General features: G+C 39.4%; 1 protein-coding gene across 1 annotated transcript in view; it reads right to left on the minus strand.

Annotated features, from left to right (window-relative positions):
• BMP6 (bone morphogenetic protein 6) overlaps positions 1-19,142 on the minus strand; it is a 169,135-nt gene that overhangs the window by 17,610 nt on the left and 132,383 nt on the right. The window contains exons 3-4 of the mRNA XM_081295328.1: positions 1,526-1,674; positions 647-844 (exon numbers count right to left, since the gene is read on the minus strand). Of these exons, the coding sequence (XP_081151454.1) occupies positions 647-844; positions 1,526-1,674 (347 nt within the window). The remainder of the gene's footprint in view (positions 1-646; positions 845-1,525; positions 1,675-19,142) is intronic.

Consider the following 19,142-nt stretch of genomic DNA (forward strand, 5'->3'; position numbering starts at 1 on the left):
CCTAATCTGAAAAGCTCCCAAACTTGAAAAGTTTTGAGCACCAACATGATGACACAAGTGGAAAATTCCACCTCTGACCTCTTATGACAAGTTGCAGTCAAAACATGCACGATCCTAAAAAAATATTGTATGAAATTACCTTCAGGCTACTTGATAAGGTATACATGAAACAAAACTGAATTCTGTATGTAGACTTGGGTCCCCTCCACTTGGATATCTCATTATGTATGCACAAATATTCCAAAATTTGGAAAAAAAAATCTGAACCACTTCTGGTCCCAAGCATTTTAGATAAGGGATATTCAACCTGTCCCTTGCAGCTCCCAGGTGTGATGCAACTTGAAATAAAAATGGAGGTGCTTCCATGATTTTTGATGGGAATCAAAAATAGGGCTGGAGAAGTCTAACCAAACCACAAGAGGCTTTCCTGGATAAACAGGCACCATGCCTGTAGCCCGAGTCTCTGGGTAACAAGTGAGTGATCTGCACTGAGTGCCCGGGAACCCACTTAGATATTCCAATTTACCCTCATCCATAGGTCACCCACAGGTCACTCTGTCTTCCAAGCAGAAGCTGTTCAACATCTGAGCAGGTGTCACAGACATGTTGTCATGAAGGCCGAAGCACATCCCTCAGTCACACCTACCTGAAGCGCTGGAGACCCGGGACACGTCCTGGGACTGGGTGGAACGATTCCGGCTCTGCTGTCGGCGCCGCCCGGAGGCTGACCTGATGGTGCGCACGTGGACCTCGCTCACTTTGAAGAAGGCCACCATGAAGGGCTGCTTGTCGTAAGGGCCATCTCTGCCCACCAGGCCGGCAGCCCGGGGGTTGATGTGGAGTCCTTTAATGCAAACCAAAGCACGCCACTCTTCATGTCCTGGAACCATAGCTTCGCAGCTACATAACTAAGGGACCCTTCCCCGCCTCCTGAATGCTAAGAATAAAGAATGTGCATTCTCCAACCTCAGAGGGCTCACTGTGGCTGGGCAGAATCAAGATGCTCCTTCAAAAAAGATGACAATCAAACACAGAGTGAAGTGGATGCTTGGCTCTCCTGTTTCTGCTCATCATTCAACGAGCTCACTCTTTCTTTCTGATCTGATTTCTTTTCCAATTAGTGAGGCTACTGCACGGGCTGGATCAGCAGCAGGGCTCCTAAGCTTGGCTGCAGCAGGAGGAGAGGGTACCTGCAGGGTCCCCCAAGCCCACTCAACAGCTAGCATTTATTTCAATGACAGGTCCTGCCTTTCTTTGTCTCAACGTCCCCCCATGTGCTTCTCCCTGTGAAAGCTGATCCCATCCTGTATCTTGAACCCTGGGGAACATGGCCTGAGCCTGTCTCCAAGCTCTTACTACATGGCAGGGGAAGCTTTGGGTATTTCATAGCAGCCATGAGGGAACAGTAAATGAGGATGCTGGAGCCAAGAACTGGACTAGAAACCAGGGTTCCACCATATCTGCTGGACAAGAGAGGAATGACGAGTGTGGGCCAGATTTGGGGAGTAGGACAATCACAGCTCACCATCTCGAGTCACCACGCTCAGCTGAAGCCCCATGTTATGCTGTGGTGTCACCAGCCACAGATTGCTGGTGGCTGTGATGTCAAATTCCAGCCAGCCTTCTTCGGAGGCCCACACGACACGGGTGTCCAACAAAAATAGGTCAGAGTCTCTGAAAGAAAGACAAAATGGCACCGTGACTGGAGAGCTGTGCTGTGTAGCTCACTCTGTCCTGTCATAGTGTTGGAATAAAAATAAAATGTCAAAGTCATTGGTGTGACACCATGTAGGATATGGGCATGGTACAATTATGAGAAGCATGAACATGGGATAAGGCTCTGTGGGGACATCAGGAGTCATCTGAACAGAGGAAGCCACTCAACTTCACCAAAAGCCTTCCAGCTGCCGACATGTTCAGATCTTTTCTGGAATTAGGGTAAATTATAAATCGATATCATCTCATTTGTTTCAATATTCATTTAGTCTATTATTGCATTGTTTAATCTATTGATGAAGCTATTTATTAGTTAATAACTTCCTTTATGTCGAATATACTCTTCAGAAAGAAAGTAGGTAGCAGGGAGCAACTGGATTAAGATGAGGTTAAAATCAGGAGCCGTGTGAACATTTACAAAGTTGTGACTTGCTTATATTTTTTAAAAAATTATGACCTGAAAATCATCACGTGATTGTTATTGCCTGTGAAATCCCATTTCTGGGTGGTCATCTGTCCTTCTCTTTTAGTTAAGCCCCTAGAATGTTGCAGGGTGAGCACTGAGTCTTTCTGCAGATGGACAGTGTGACTTGGGTATATGTTCAGTGGCATTTAAACTCATGCTAGCACAACTCACAGCTGGGTTTCTTTGAGTCCTTTCCTTCCAATGGGTGCCAAAGGGAATTTTAATCTTTTTTATTATGATTTTTGTTTTTTAAAGGAGACAGTTGCCGGAGCTGGCCCTGAACTCCTGGCTTAAGTGATCCTCCCATCTCAGTCTTCTGATAGCCCAGACTACAGATGTACACCACCATGTAGAATAGTGTTATATTTTTCAGTTTTCAACTAACATAACTCCAGGGGCTTTGTGAAGATGGTGTGCAGTTTCTTTCTTCTCCCCTATTTGTCCTGGGAGGTCAGATTTGGGGGCAGTCATCTTTTGAGTGTTTCAGGGATAACCTCAATTTGAGTTCACCTCCCGAGGTCTCTCTCCCACCACAGGGAGGGATATTTGGTCCGTGGAATGATTCAAATCCTCTGGTGCCTGAAACAGTTTACTGAAATATCTCACTATAATTGAGAACAGGTTGACACATCCCTAACCTCAAAATTACAAACTCCAAGATGCTCCAATATCTGAGACTTTTCAATCCATTACATGCACCACATATGGAAAATTTCCACACCTGACCATCAAAACACAGGTGCATCAAAAATTCTGTATAGAATTTAGGCACTTGTTGTATTGTTGAAGGCCTGCAAATACCTTCAGGCTATGAGTAAAAGGTTTTTATGAAATTAAAAAATACACTTTGTGTTTCAACTTGGGAACCATCCCCAAGAAATCTCATTGTGTAGGTAAAAGTATCCCTAAATCCAAAATACTGGCCCCAAGCATTTTGGATGAGAGACGCTCACCCTAAGCAAAGACGGGCATCACAGTACTAACAGTGTACAGTTAAATAAGTACAAAGTGCTTTCGTTTACTTGTTTTTAATCAGTCCTCCTAAGAATCCTAAAAGCTAGATAGAGCAGTATCATTATCTGATTTTACAACTGGGGAAATCAAGACTCTGGAGTCTCAGTGACAATCATGTGACCAGGTCACACACTAACAGTGAGAGAACCCGGTACAAGAACAAGGCGAGAGACTTAGTTTTGGCTGAAAAAAAATTTTCCATAATGACACACTGCCTTTTGAGATCACCAAAGACAACCCCGTGACAAAGGAATGAAATTCGTTTCTAGTTTAGCAAACATTTTTGGTAAAAATCTTAGATTTCTAAAATGGGAAACAGACCATCTTTCCTGCTTCCCTGGCTGCTTAGAGTTAGAAGGAAACTCTATTGTCATCTTTCCCAAGTATAAACAGTAGGTACAGCTACAGGGAGTTTACTCAGCTGCTTAGCGGCATTGGTGGGGGGTCACCCTCAGGCCTGTCCTCTTTAAAGCTGTCTCTGACATGGATGAGTCACACCCCCTGTGGACAAATTACCCCCCATGTCTGGGGCAACAACTGTGAGCAGGAGATGAGGGGTATTCATGGAAAACAGCAAGAGGGGATCGCCAGTCCAAAGCTTTGAAGTTCAGATGTGGAGGCACATAAATTCCATTCTGGAAGGTCACTGAAGACCCGCATCCAGAAATAACACAGACATACGAACAGCACTGTGGGAAAAGTAGCCCCAGTCCCAAAGGAAGCACAGGACAGATTCATGTCAGAGGGGCTGAATTTGGCCAGCACTCTCAGGAATCAAGACCCAGAGAGACTTTTCTGATGTCAGGTGCCCCTGAGAGCCAGGAATATGCCTGGAAGGAGCTCCTGCTGAGGATCAGTTTTTATTTACAGAGCTTCAAAGATGCAACGGCTTCCTCATTTTTAAGGAATTGTAATAAGGATGCAGAGAAGTGCAATCCAAATGATGAGTGTGGCCCCGCTAATAAGAAGTGGAATGGACTTTTATTTTTCAAGAGTGGGGTTTAGGATAAAGGAAATGGGGGCCTATTATAGGAGGAAACCACCATCCAAAAAGGAGAAAAGCAGAGAAAAGAGAAGAGGGTGTAGATGCAAGAGGGAGAACGTGAATCAAAAGTGAAACTTGGGGCAGAATTGAGAAAGATTAATGATGACATGGAAAAAATTAAATCTACCAGGTTTATGGTGACCAGTGGACAGGGGGAGCCGAGTTTCCTTCCCAACTCTGCTACGGAGTCATGGTGGGGCCCCCAGGAAATCATGTAGTATCCATGGCACACTTTTCTGACTGTACCCTGAGATCATGCCAGAGTTCTCATTGCTTAAGAGACCTGTTAAATGCATGCAGTCGAACAGCTGGGCCTTGAAGGATTTAAACTCTCTGGTTCAATGGCAGCAAGGTGGTCTGAATTCAGATGTCTCAACCCAGGATGCTCAGTTCTTTGGGGAGGAAGTGGTGCATGAAGTAAGTAGGACAGAGGAACAACCAAGATTTACAGAGTGCTTTCAATCCATGGGGCATGGTGCCAATGGTGTCCTTTACTCCTCAGGACAAGTAGAGAGGATCTCAAGGTTACACAGGTGTGCTAACTTGAAATAAGCAACAGAGATACCGAATCTCGGAGCTAAGGGTTTATTTGGGAATTGAAAGGGACTGAAATCTGAGACATGCACACTGTGGTGGAGCCAGGGTGCATCCAAAGAAGATGGGAAGAGAGGAAGGATTTAAAAGAAATGGAGTAGTCCATTTAAGCTGCTTTGAACCAAAGACCATTGGTTATGGGGACTTTATTGCTGGAGCTGGTGTTAGCTCATGGGCAGAGGCAGCCATTGTCAGGCAAGCATCCTTGTGCAAGAGGTTTTTCTGCAATACTGCAGTTTACAGGAATTTCTGGTGAGAGTTCTTGCCATAGGAATATGTGCATACAGGCTCCTTCTTCTTGGCTTCCTGGCTCTACTTGGTCAGGGTTTTACCTAAGTGATCCCATTTTGTTGCGGACAACTTTCTTGGGTGTTAAGTTAGGCAATCAGAAATTAATCAGATCCCAGCTCTTAGCCATCACCTACATAAATTGTAGAGTTAAGAGGTCTATAGAGTAGAGGCAGACAATATGGAGCAAGGGCTCAGATAAAGTAAGAGATCAAAACCCACTGCATATAAATGCCAAAGTCAGGTGGACACAGAAATTACATTAAGATCCTCAATCCGCAGGTGAAGGGTTAGAAATCACACTAGCCTGTGGGAGTCCCTGGGTTCTATCTCAGCACTGTGAAAAAGGAGAACAAATAATCAGGCTGCAAAGATGATGCATCTGATTGTTCTAAATCACACTTTGGCAGAGGTGAGATGAGATGTTCTCATCTAAGATATATTTCACTAAAATCAGTCTGGCCAAATCACCACTACAACTGGATTATTAAGTTAGTATACCATAAAAAAATAATTGAACAAAAAGATATATATATAATTATTTATTTATTTTTGGTACTGGGGATTGAACACAGGGGCACTCTACCACTGAGCTACATCCCCAACCCTTTTTATATTTTATTTTGTGACAGGATCACCGAAAGTCTGGCTAAATTGCTGAGGCTGACCTCAAACCTGTGATCCTCCTACCTTAGCCTCCTACACTGCTGGGATTACAGGAGAATACCCTTAGCCCGGCAAAAGAGATTCGACGTGGAATGAATTTGTTGATTATTTTGCTCTCAGCTAACTCAAGACCCCATGTCGCATGATGAACAAGGTATCCATCTCCAAATGCAGGGCAGTGTCTTTCAGAGAATGCTCAATGTTATTCCAAATCTAGGGCATGATTTTTCTCATATTGTTATCATCCCAGTAAATGAAATTCTTAATAAGCCTAACTGGATAAGATTTATAATTTTTTTTTTAAATTTTACCCTATAGCTGTAGTCTACAGACCAGCATGCCACCCACCAAGACTTGCAGAGTTGGGGTTGGGTAGATGTGATTATCCCAGTGTGCTCCCTCCTGTCACACAATCCAAGGCACCTGCCCACATCAGGACTCTCCAACAGGCTGAGAGCACCATGGGCCAAACTCAGTGTGTTTTTGTCTTCTTTGTCCTTTGAGAAGGGCACAGGCACCTGAGCTCTGGTGGCTGGGTTTAATCCTTTGTGATAAAGTGCAACGTTAAGATCATACCACCCTGGGGCTGGGGATATAGCTCAGTTGGTAGGGTGCTTGTCTTGCATGCACAAAGCCCTTGGTTTAATCCCCAGCATCACAAAAAAGATCACACCACCTGGTCAAAATACAACTGTTTCCCGCCTACCATTTTACTAGGAAGATTTATAAGTTTGAAATTTATGTGAGATATAAATCTCACAAGATTTATATGTTTAAAATCTTAAGAAATATTGGATAAGGTGACTATCTCCTGTTCTTTTTTTCAAAACACATTCCTTTGCCATGTATGTGTCTGGACTCAATGGTAAATTAAGATATGAGACATCATTTATATATTGATGAATATATTTCATTATGCAAAAAGGAAAACTGAGCTTTAAAACTGAAAGTAAAAAATAATTCAAGGAAATGAAATAAATCAAGCTCTTGCTTTTTTTACATTTCCCTTATGTAAGATATTATAGATTGAATTTAAACTTTTACAACTAGAAAGATACAAAATGAACAGGATGTTATTAAAATTATTTTTATTGGTATATATAATTTATACAGAATAGTGGCTTTCATTGTGGCAAATCTATATACACATATACTTGGCGGATTTCACTCCTAACACCTGCCCAACCCCCTCTTTCAACCTCACCCTGAATCCCTTCCTCTACCCTAATGGTCTCCCTTCTACTTTCTTTTTTTTTATTGATTTTTTAAAAAATAAATGACAATGGAATGCATTATAATTCTTATTACACTTATACAGCATATCTCTGGTTGTATATAAAGTATGTTGACACCAATTTGTGTCTTCATACATGTACTTTGGATAATGATGTCCATCACATTCCACCATCCTTGCTAATCCTCTGCCCCCTCCTTTGATGGGGTTGTGTCCCTTCTACTTTCATAGACTCTGTTTTTCTTCCTGACTTTTTTCTCTCCAGGTTCCACATAGGAGAGACCGCATACATCCGTGTCTGACTGACTTTACTCAAAATTATGGTCTCCAGTTCCATCCATGCTCCCACAAGTGGCAATTTCATTCTTCTTTATGGCCAAATAAAACTGTTGTGCTTACATGCCACATTTTTCTTTATCCATTCATCTACTGATGGACACTCAGGCTGATTCCATACTAGGCTGTCATGAGTAGTGCTGTGATAAACATGGGTATGCATGTATTACTACAGTAAGCTGAGTTTAATTCTTTTGGATATACACCAAGGGGTGGAATGGCTGGATCATATGGTAGTTCTATTTCTAGCTTTTTAAGGACCTCCATACTGATTTCCACTGTGGCTGTACGAATTTACAGTCCCAACAAAAACGTATAGGAGTTCCTTCCCAGCGTCCATGCCAACATTTGTTGTTATTTGTATTCTTGATGATTGTCGTTCTAACCAGAGTGAGATGGAATTTCAGGGTAGTTTTGATTTGCGTTCCTCTTAGAGCTAAAGACGTTGAGCAAATGCTGGCCATTTTTACTTTTTTTGATAAGTGTGTGTTCATTTGTCCACTTATTGATTGGGTTATTTGGTTTTTAGTGTTGACTTTTTTGAGTTCTGTATAAATTTTGAATATTAATCCTCTGTTGGACGAGTACCTGGCAAAGATTTTCTCCCCTTCTGTAGGTTGTCTCTTCACTCTGTTAATTGTTTCCTTTGCTGTGCAGATGCTTTTCAATTGATGCCATACCATTTATTTAATTTTTTTTTTTTTTGCTCTCATTTCTTGAGATATAAAGCTCCTTCCATTTCAGGAAGTCTTTGCCTATGAAGCATTTCGCATTTCACCCATTCTTACTTCAAACAGTTGCAAAGTTTCTGGTCTTATGCTTAGACCTTTGATCCATTTTACACTGAGTTTTGTACAGGGTGAAACATAGGGATTGAGTTTCATTCTTTTACATATGGATAATCGGTTTTCCAGCACCATTTGTGAAAGAGGCTACCTTTTCTTCAATGCATGCCTTTGACACCTTTGTCGTGAATCAGGTAACTGTAGCTGTGTGGGTTTGTCTGTGTGTCTTTTATTATGTTCCATTGGTCTCCAAGTCTGTTTTTACTTTGTTACTATAGTTCTATAGTCTAATTTGAAGTCAGCTATCACGATGCCTCATCTACCATTGCTCTTTTTGCTCAGGACTGCTTTTGCTATTCTGGGTCTTTTGTTCTTCCTCGTGCATTTTAGGGTTGCTTCTTTTCTAGTTCTGTGAAGAATTTCATTTTACTTTAATGGGGACTGCATGAAATCTGCAGATTGCATTTCATGATATGACCATTTTAACACTATTAACCCTACTATCCACGAACATGGGAGGTCTTTCGATCTTCTAGCATCATCTTCAATTACTTTCTTCAGTGATCTATAATTTTCACTGTCGAGGTTTTCACCTCCTAGGTTAGGTTTATTCCTAGGCATTTTACGTTTTTGAAGCTACTCTGAATGGAATTCTTTTCCTGATTTCTTTCTCAGCAGATTTGTTATTGGTATAGAGAAAAGCTATTGATTTCTGTATGTTGATTCTGCAACTTCCCACTTTGCTGAATTTATCAGCTCTTGAAATCTTCTGGTGGATCCTTAAAGGTATCCTAAATTTATGATATCATCGGCAAATAGGGATAATTTGACTTCTTCCTTCCTATTAATATCCTCCCCCCATCCCTCTTCCCTTGCCTAAATGCTTTGACTAAAATTTCAAGTACTATATAGAATAGGAGGTGAAGATGCCTTGTCTCATTCCTGATTTTAGGAGAAATGCTTTCCATTTTCTCAGTTTGATTTTGGCTTTTATTCTGTCATATAGAGCTTTTTGATGTAGGTAAGCTCCTTCTAGCCTTTGTTTTTTCAGGGTTTTTATTTTATTTTCAGGGGTGTGGAATTTTGTTGAAGGCTTTTTCTGTTGAGATGATCCCATGGTTTTTGTTCATGGTTCTATCTATGTAGTGTATTGCATTTATTGATTTGCATATGTTGAATCATTCTGGAATCCCAGGGAGGAAACCAACTTTATGGTGTATGATTTTTTTAATGTGTTCTTAAATTCACCAAATGTTTGCTAATATCTTAATGAGGATATTTTGCATCTTTGTTCATTAATGATACTGATCTGTAGCTTTCTTTCCTTGACATACTTTTATCCAGTTTCAACATCAGGGTGATATAGGATTTGTAGAATGAGTTTGGGAGCATTCTTTCTCTTTTAATTTCATGGAATAATGTGAGGAATACTGCATTAGTTCTACTTTAAAAATCTGGTAAAATGCATCTGTGAATCTATCTGGTTCTTGGCTTATCTTTTTATTTTTATTTTTTTAAAGCTCTTAAAATTTAGGCAAGGTTTTATCAGCTATTAAAATTATAATATTACATGCTTTATCTTACCATTTTTTCTTCTACTTTTCATGTTCCTTCCTACCCCATTTTTCCTTTCTTTTTTATTTATTTATTTTTAAAAATCTTTAAATTGATTTTTAAAAAATAAATGACAGTGGAATGCCTTACAATTCTTATTACACATACAGAGCACAGGTTTTCATATCTCTGGTTGTAAATAAAGTATGTTCACACCAATTTATGTCTTCATACATGTACTCTGGATAATGATGTCCACCACATTCCACCATCCTTGCTAACCCCCTGCCCCCTCCCTTCCCCTCCTACCCCTCTGCCCTATCTAGATTTCGGCTATTCCTCCCATGCTCCCCCTCCCTACCCCACTATGAATCAGCCTCCTTATGTTTCATTATTATTGATTTGTTTAGGTTTTCTATATTCTCTTTGTTTAGTGTCAGTAGATCATATGTCTAGAAATTTACCCATTTCATCTACATTTTTCAATTTGTTGGAATTTAAGTTTTCAGAATAGTCCCTAATGATCCTCTAGATTTCAGTTGTATCTTTTTAATAAACCCATTTCATCTTTAATTTTTTACATTTGGATCTTCTTTCTTTTGGTTAGTTTGGCTAGGGGCTTATCAATCTTGTTTATTTTTGCAAAGAACCAACTCTGGTTCATTGATCTTTTGTATTATTCTTTTAGTTTCCATTTCACTAATTTTATCTCTAATCTTCATTATTTCTTTCCTTCTATTTTAGGATGGCTTGTTCTTGTTTTTCTAAAATCCTAAGATATATCATTGTTTACTTGAGATCTTTTTAATGTAGGCACTCAAAGCTATAAAATTCCCTCTTCTCAGATACTGCCTATGCTATATCCCAGAGATTCTGGTATAGTGTCTCTATTTTTTTTTATTCTAAGAACTTTTAAATTTCTCCTTCAATGACACACTCGTCAAAAAAGTATATTGTTCAATCTCTATGTATAGTTTCTGTAGTCTTTCTTGTTGGTTCTAGTTTCATGAATGCAATATGAAGAAATGAAGGTTATTATTTCAATTTTTTTTTGTATTTGCTAAGAGTTACTTTATGGCCTAAGATATGACCAATTTTAACGAAAGTTCCATGAGCAGCCAAAAAGGAAGTGTATTCAGCTGTTGCTGAATAAAATATTCTATAGATGTCTCTTAACTTCTACTGATCTATATGAAAGTTTAAAATTCAATGTGTCTTTGTTGACTTTCTGCCTGGAATGACCTGTGAGTGAGTATGGTGTGGTCTACTGAAGTCCCCCACTATCATTGTACTAGGGTCCTTTTGTATTGAGTAATTTTTTAGTAATATTTGTTTTACATAATTAGGTGCACTGACTTTCACAGCATAAATATGCACAACTGTTACATCTTCTTTTTGGATTGTTCCCTTTACCATTATCAATTTTTGTTTGAAATTTGCTTTGTCTAATATGAGAGTAGCTATTCCTGCTTGATTTCAGGTTCCATTTGCATGAAATACCATTTTCCATTCTTTCATTTTCAGTCTGAATGCCTTTGCTTGTGTGGTATGTTCCTTATTCTAATCTAATCTGCCAGTCTGTGTCAAAATTGGAGAATTAAGAACATTCGTAGTCAATGTTATTATAGAGAGGCTATGTATTTCTTCCTGTCATTTTATTTTATTGCTGACGTTTGATTTGTTATTAATCCTCATTTGTTTATTTACTATTCTAATGAGATTTATTTACTATTTTATGAGATTCCTTTTTTTACTATTTTTTAACTATTTTTTCTTATTTACTAATCTAATGAGATTCCTTTGTATATCTTCTGCAATGCTGGCTTAGTGGTCACGAATTTCTTTGTTTATCTTTGAATGTTTTTCTTTTCTTTTTATTTATTTTTTTTTTATTCTGAAGGATAGCTCTGCTGAATATAACAATCTTGACTGGTTGTTATTTTCTTTGGGGGCTTGAATCACATCATTCCAAGTTCTACCAGCTTTTAGAATTTCTGCTGAGAAATCTACTATTTTCTTATTGGTGTGCCTTTATAAATGGCTTAGCATTTCTTTCTTGCAACTTTTAAAATTCTTTCTTTGTTCTGAATTTTTGGTATTTTAATCATAATGTATTATGGAAAGGTTCTTTTCTGATCCTGTCTATTCAGGGTTCTAAATGCCTCCAGTGTCCATTTCCTTCCCAAGGTTTGGGAAATTTTCTACTATTTTACTGATTAGGTTCTGTATGCCATTAGCCTGTATCTCTTCTCCTTTCTCAAGATCTATGATTTTTAAACTAGATCTCTTAATATTGTCCCCCAATTTTTGTATATTCTGTTTATAGTTTCTTATGTATATATATGCATACAAAGTTTCTTAGATACATACATACTTATGAACCAATCAGCAAAAACAAAGTCTTACTTAAAAAATTAAAAGGACTGTCTCCACTCAGGTGGTTGAAACTGTGGACAAGAATGGATATTCACTCCCTATGCCAGTCTTCATTTCTTTCTGTTTCCTCTTGAGCTATGCACTCCTTAAGGAGAGTAATGGCTAGAGGTTACTAATCCCTTCCTCTTTTTGTATTACTCACCAGGCTACCATGTGCAGTGACCTGGGATCAAAGCTGGTTCAAATGGCTCTTGGCAAGTACAAGGCAGGATGGAATGGAAAGTACCAGCTACTGCTGTTTACTCTGGACAGATAGATAGCTGCATTCCCAGGGCAGGGCAGACATGGAGTTGTAAATGGGATGTTCTGGTGGCTGCCATTTAGTTCTGATTGGAACTTAGTTGGGTGATATCTGTTCCAGAAAGATTAGATCAACACATCCTGGGATGGGCCAATGTGATCTCTGTTGTGTACCTGGTTCTCCAGCACATCCCGAGAACTCTAGTCACAGGGCAGGGCCACCATGGAGGAACATGGCACACAGATTTGGCCCCAATGTCCTCTTTCTTGCCCTCTCTTCAACACACCAGAATTTCTAGGTCTTTCTGACTCTCTGACTGTCCAATACTGAATTTCAGTAAATCCTCTCAGTTATCCACCTCCCGTCGCTGAGAAGCAGTCTTCCCACTGCTTTAATTCTGAGCCACAGAGAAACTGGAAAATGCAGCTTCCCTCCACCCCACCATCTTGGCTTCTCTATGAACAGGACATTTGAAAATAAAGTACTATGCACCCTGGTAAACTGCTACACATACACTCATGGATATGGGGAGCAAGGGTGAACAAACATTACTATATAACTGGTTAAGTCTTAACTGATTTCATGCCACTTGACATGACTCCATTTTCACCCCAAAGCTCACATGGTTAAAAGATTTAAATATCACCTCGTTACCTAGATTCTAAATGCTATTTCATTTTTTAACAAGCCAGTGTAAATCACATTGTGTTAGGATATGAATGTAGTAGTGTTTACTTGGTGACTATTCCAAGTGCTCTTACGTATGTCAACACCTCACAAATACCATAGGAGATAAATACTATTAATACCAGCTCAGGTTTACAGGTGAGGAAACTGAGGCACCAAGAGGGTAAGTAGCCTGCTCACTGTCACACAGCTAGTAAAATGCAGAGCTGGGATTTGAGCCCAGGCCATTTGGCCCAAGTGTTGTGCATGCTCTTAACCATCATCCCAGTGGTCCTCCAAGATAGCCTGGTCAGACTCCCCTGAGTAACTAGTTAATACAGAGTTCTGTCTCTCACCTTGGAGCTTCTGGTTCAGGGGGCCTGGGCTGGGGCCTGAGAACTTGCATTGATGCCAATTCTGCTGGTCTGGAAAGCACTCTTTATGAGCTGGGGATTCAAAGCACACCACCTCTTCATTAGATGTGATAGTACCACCTCTCCCTGTGTTTTAGACTTACGGCTGAAAGCCATCTGCTCTCAAGATGTCTTGCTTCTCTCCCTAAAACAGTGCAAACCAGCTGGAAGCTGCTCCACAGGGACATGTGTGACATGTGTGACTGGCTTAACCCTCGGGGAGTTATCAGGTTAGGCTAATAAGCAGAATCGCAGGAAAGAGAAATCCAAAGTAGCAGTGTTTCTGAAGACATATTTCTATGTGTCCAAGATGGAAAGAGGGGCAAAGCGGATAGTTGCTTTACACATATTCATGGCAACTACCCTAGTGACCAGCTCAGGCTGGGGGAAGATTGCTACCCGGTTTTCAACATGTTACATCCAAATCTTACCTCTGTCATTTCTCCAATCCCACATTTCCACATCCTCGACCAATGAAACAAAAACACTGCTAATTTGTGATTTTTAAGAGAGAGAGAGAGAGTGGTCTCTCAAAATAATCTTAACCATGAACATGGGCTGCCTCCCACCAAGCTAGAAAGTCTTGCACAGAGGTGTGGCAGTCAAAGCAAACTGTTTTCTAGGAATGAATAACACATGGGACACAGTATCCAAAAACCAAAACTTGCTTTTCTGTCATCATAGTTTACCAAGCGGATAAGCGGTTCCCAAAGAATCCTGTCCTCAGTGACCGGCCCACCGGATTCCCCTCCACCATAAAACATTTTAGCGTTCTTCTGAGTAGTTACATTTTTGGATAACTGGACCTTAGAAATAACAGAACACTGATAAGTGGAAGAACAAAGTTTGGAAGCCTCTTGAGATTTTGTGGATTCTTTCATTTCCAGGCACATCATTCTGGATATGGAATATGAAACAAGTTACAAAACCTGAGCTGTGGCTCAGTTGTATCATCCCCTTTTGGGGGGCAAAGGGACAAATACTGAAATGTTCATTGTTTGTATGAGCCCCACACTGAGGGAGCCAAAGGCTATCATTCCAGCAGTTAGATTTCAGGAGTCCAGGAGGATCATAGCTGTGAAAGCCAGGCACAAGAGAAACAGGTGTGGCCGGGCACAGTGATAAAAGCTTTGGTTTTCCTCTCACACCTTGGCTTTCTCAAATTTGCCCTTCCCTTGAAAAAGGAAACCCGTCTGAGCCGTCTAAAAAGGTTAAATTTTTATCTCCTCTCCAACAGGTAGCACTGAAAATCCAACTAAATTCAAAGAACAGTCTGTGAACGCTTTTCTAAAGAAACTACTCTCCTAGATCCTGGAACTGGATCAACTACTGGGTCCAGGTCTTACAGAACTACAACATTTGGCTAATGATGCAAACACCAATATTCATAGGAATTTGTTAAAAAGATTCGTAAATGAAAAAAAAAACACAAAAAAAATTTACTGTCTTTCAGAGACTTATGCTTCTGATCTGATGCAGCAAACTAACACTCCCACCAAGAACAACTAAAAATAATGGTTCAGCTGAAAAACAACAACAAAATAAAAACCTGATTGAAATCGTCTTAGAGCAACTGGTAAGGCGACCCTTCATGGGTCAAGACCAAGACCTCTGAGACAAGGGAATGCACTGAGCCCTGCATTTGTGGTTGTCTTTTCATTCCAGAGCATTTGCTAATTCCCAGCCTGAGGCATGCACCAAAGAGAAAGAAGCAGGGGCCTGGAGTCTGGAGCAGTATCCCTGGCTAGGGATAAAAATTAGAGTTCAAGGCAGGTAGGACACGAAGGGAGAAGGTCCCAGAGGAAAGAGGCTCCACAGAAGGGGATGTGTGAAGGTGACCTCATACGAGTTGGACTCACTCCTTGTGTGTATCCAAGTTGGGCAGTCCTTTTTCTGCTTCGAGATCTGGTGGCCTTGAACACCAAGATTTTCATTTGAGAGATTTGCCAAACATTAGCTACGTATACATGGGATGAGAAGTCGAGAAAACAAGCAGAAAGAAAATGTTGAGAGGCTTAATAGCAGAGTTTTTGGCAGTCCCATAAATCTGTGGAGTGAAAAAGTAGAGTTCAGAGCCCACCAAGGCAGAGGGCCTCTGGTAAGTGTCCTAGACATTCAGCAGAAAACCCTGAAGGGCTAGACTAGGGGAGAAATGGAAGACCAGAAACAGATGAGCCCATAGCAGATCCCGAAACCTCCACTGGAACAAAAAGAGCAGGGTGACTTGCCTGCCATGTATCTGACTTCCAGAAGAAGCATAAATCCAGTCTAGAGAGAGGTAATGATATCTAGAAATGTTTTATTAAATAATGTCCAAGGTGTAATAAGCACAAAATTATCAGGCATGCCAAGGAATAAGATCAAGGGGACAAAAAGATAATGGAAATAGACCTATAGGGGACCTAAGGAGGAGAGTTATCAGACACAATCTTTGAATGAGTCTTATATAAAACTAATACTAAATCACAAACTGAATTTCTCTCAGGGTTGTGAAATTGGCTCAGCACTTGATAGTCTTTTAATATGGTAGTCATATTAACACTATAAAGGAAAAAAATCAAATGATCATCCTGAAAGGTTCAGAATAGATATTTGATTAACATTTCAACTCAGGGCTAGGGACACAGCTCAGGGGCAGAGCACTTGCCTAGCAAGCATAAGGAACTGGGTTCAATGTCTAATACCACCAACATTTTTCCCACATTATTTCCTAATTTAAATTAAAACTATTATATAACTAGGAATAGAGAAAAATTTCCTTAATCTAAAAAAGTATCTATAAAGACATTTACAACAATTCATCATCCTTCATAGTAATAATAAATCTACACCCCTCCCCTGACATTAGAAATCTGACAGATATTTTAGTGGATTTCAACACTGTACTAGACATCCTATCCAGGACAATAAAAGAAGAAAGAGAAACAAACAAAAAAAGGAATTGAAAAGGAAAAAATAAAACTGATATTTATAGGTAGTATAATAATACTTTTAGAAATTCCAAAAGACTTTACAGAAAAAAAAATTAGAATTAACATGAAATTGTTCAAGGTTACTAGATACAAGACCAATATACAAAAATCAGTTGTATTTATATATGTAAGGAGACACAACTCTGAAATTTTTAAAAATACCATTTCCAATAAAATTATAAAACTTTACTACCTAAATTAATCTAATAAGAAGGTTTGACACACAAAAAACAACTAGACATTATTGAAAGTTATTAGAGAAAGCCTAATAAATGCTATATGCTTGAATGGAACACTCAATATTGGTGAGATGTAAATTATTTCCAAGTTGAGCTCTACATTTAATGTAATTCCAATCAGAATCCCAGCAAGTTTTTTTTTGTTTTGTTTCACTTTTTATGGACACTGACCAACTAATTTTAAAGTTTATGTGGTAATATGAATGGTCATTAGTATCCAAAAGAGTCTCAAGAACAAATTTGGAAAACTTACACACCAGATATCAATCCTCATTGTAAATCTAAAAGAATTAAGACAGTGTAGTATTGGTGCAAGAGGAAAAAAAAAAACAATGGAACAAAATAAAGATCCCAGAAATAGACCCACACCTGGGCAATCACCTAATATAAGATAATGTGCCCCTGAGGTACATGGGAAAAGGCCAGTATTTCCAATAAATGGTACTGAGTCAATTAAGTTTTCAATTCTTGTACAGCTGGCCTATCTAATAATCTACTTCATTATCTCACTTGTGGTCTCAAAACCCTACCGTAGCTTTGCTCATTCTGCTGAAATCAAAGTGTCTACATCTTGCTGCCTCTTGGGTGTTCCCACCATGACTCAAATATATCCAAACCTGAACTCATCTTTACTCCCCTTTCTTAACTTATTTATTATGAATGGCTCAGAGTTTCAAACTAAAAATTCTGTTAAAAAATGTGTCTTTGACCTTCCATGGTTATTTTCTCTGCTGGGAAAATTATGTTCTATCCATAAAATGAGTCTAAATTTGTTAATTTTGTCCAAAAAAATTAAGGCAATAAGTTAGTCTAGGATTAATCCTGGGGGATTCAGCAGTCCAGAATTGGCTTGGTTGACCTAAGAAAATCTTTCTACAAGTTTTGAAAATCAACTCTAAAGCAACACTCTGCCTAACATGTTGATTCTAACATGTGTTTGTTCAGATCCTGAGGATTCTGAAGTTAGGATGAAACATGAAACTTAAAAAAACCCAAAACAACAACAAAAAAATGAACACCAGTCTGTCTAGCCATCCATCCATCCATCTTTGTTTCAAACAGAGGAGTTTGTTTTGCTTATGCCAGGCTGATATACATTTTAAATCTGTAATTAGTTATAATTTTAAATGTCTTTCAAAAAACTGTGCCTTGATAGAACATGGAATAGTTTATCACAGACACAGAAGACACCACAAGACCATCACTGCCAAACAACACAACTGCCGAAATACAGAACACAGAATGTCAAAACTAACAGAGGCCAGTGTGGCCGACTGATGAACCAAAGAGGACCATGACTCAGAAACTAAACATGCTCTCTGTTAAAACTTCTGGTTGACTTCCAAGAGATTCTCTTTGACTTCTAAGTATACAAAGTTCAGTTAAGAACATTAAAGACCTGCCTTTAAGCAAACAAGAAATGTAGATGGAAATGATAGTCTTTCTAGGCCTCAGGATTGCACCATTCATCTAAAGATGCTGTAGAAAGAAAGGTCATAAGAACATTCGAAGAGCCACATGGCGCCATCATGCTACTTCACAGGAGGATGAAAAGTCAAAAGGTAATTCGGAGCAGTCTGTCCTCCAACTGTGAAGACAGCATAGTGTGGGAGCCACACAGAAAACTATAGGAAAGAAGTAAGTGGACAGTAGTGTCAGAATTGAGACAAGAACTCAGACTTTGGGGAAAATTTAGTCTTTCTTCCTGTCCACACCCCTCCTCTAGAAAAGTTGTTACTAGATCAATGGTTGACCAAGGGAACAAAGAATTGCAAAGGTTTCCAGCAGGAAGGCCTCAACTGTCAAAGTCCCAGGACCTGAATTCTCACAAACACATTTTAGCTGCCAATGGAATGTTCTCTTGGCCCTTCAGACAGAGACCCCTTCGGAGACGTGGAAACGGAGTGGGAGGACCTGCCATAGGGAGACTGCTCACCTCTCTGGAACCTCACCTTTATCTTGAGATGGTCCCCATGTCACAGTAAAATCCTAATTTGAGAATTTCAGAGAAGGCTTTCCCCAAACTGTTAGTTCTATGTAAATGCAAATCTTTATCAGCATCATCATGAGGGCATAATGATTTATAATTATCGAAAGTGACATCAAACTTTTTTTGTGGGGGTGGGGTGTTCTGGAGATCAAATCCAGGCCTCATGTATGCCAGGCAAATGCTCTACCACTGAGCCACATCCCTAGCCCACCAAACTCATCTTAAAATGAAATTATCACCCAATACTATGGAGTTAAATTTTTTTAAAAAATAAATAAATAAAATGCAAGGGGCAACTTGGAGTTGAACTTAGTGCCGACCGTGGAGTTGATGATCTCACTCTAATCTATGGGTTGTTTCAGATCTTTCCATGATTTAAGATTCTGTCTAAGAGCTGATTCTCAAATTTTGAGTAAGATATCAAATGCTTCCCTGATATTTCTAAAAGCACCATCTATTTAAAATACTCACTTAAAAAAAAAAAAAA

This window comes from Spermophilus citellus, assembly GCF_964194105.1.
Source record: "Spermophilus citellus genome assembly, chromosome: 5".
Lineage (NCBI taxonomy): Eukaryota > Metazoa > Chordata > Mammalia > Rodentia > Sciuridae > Spermophilus > Spermophilus citellus.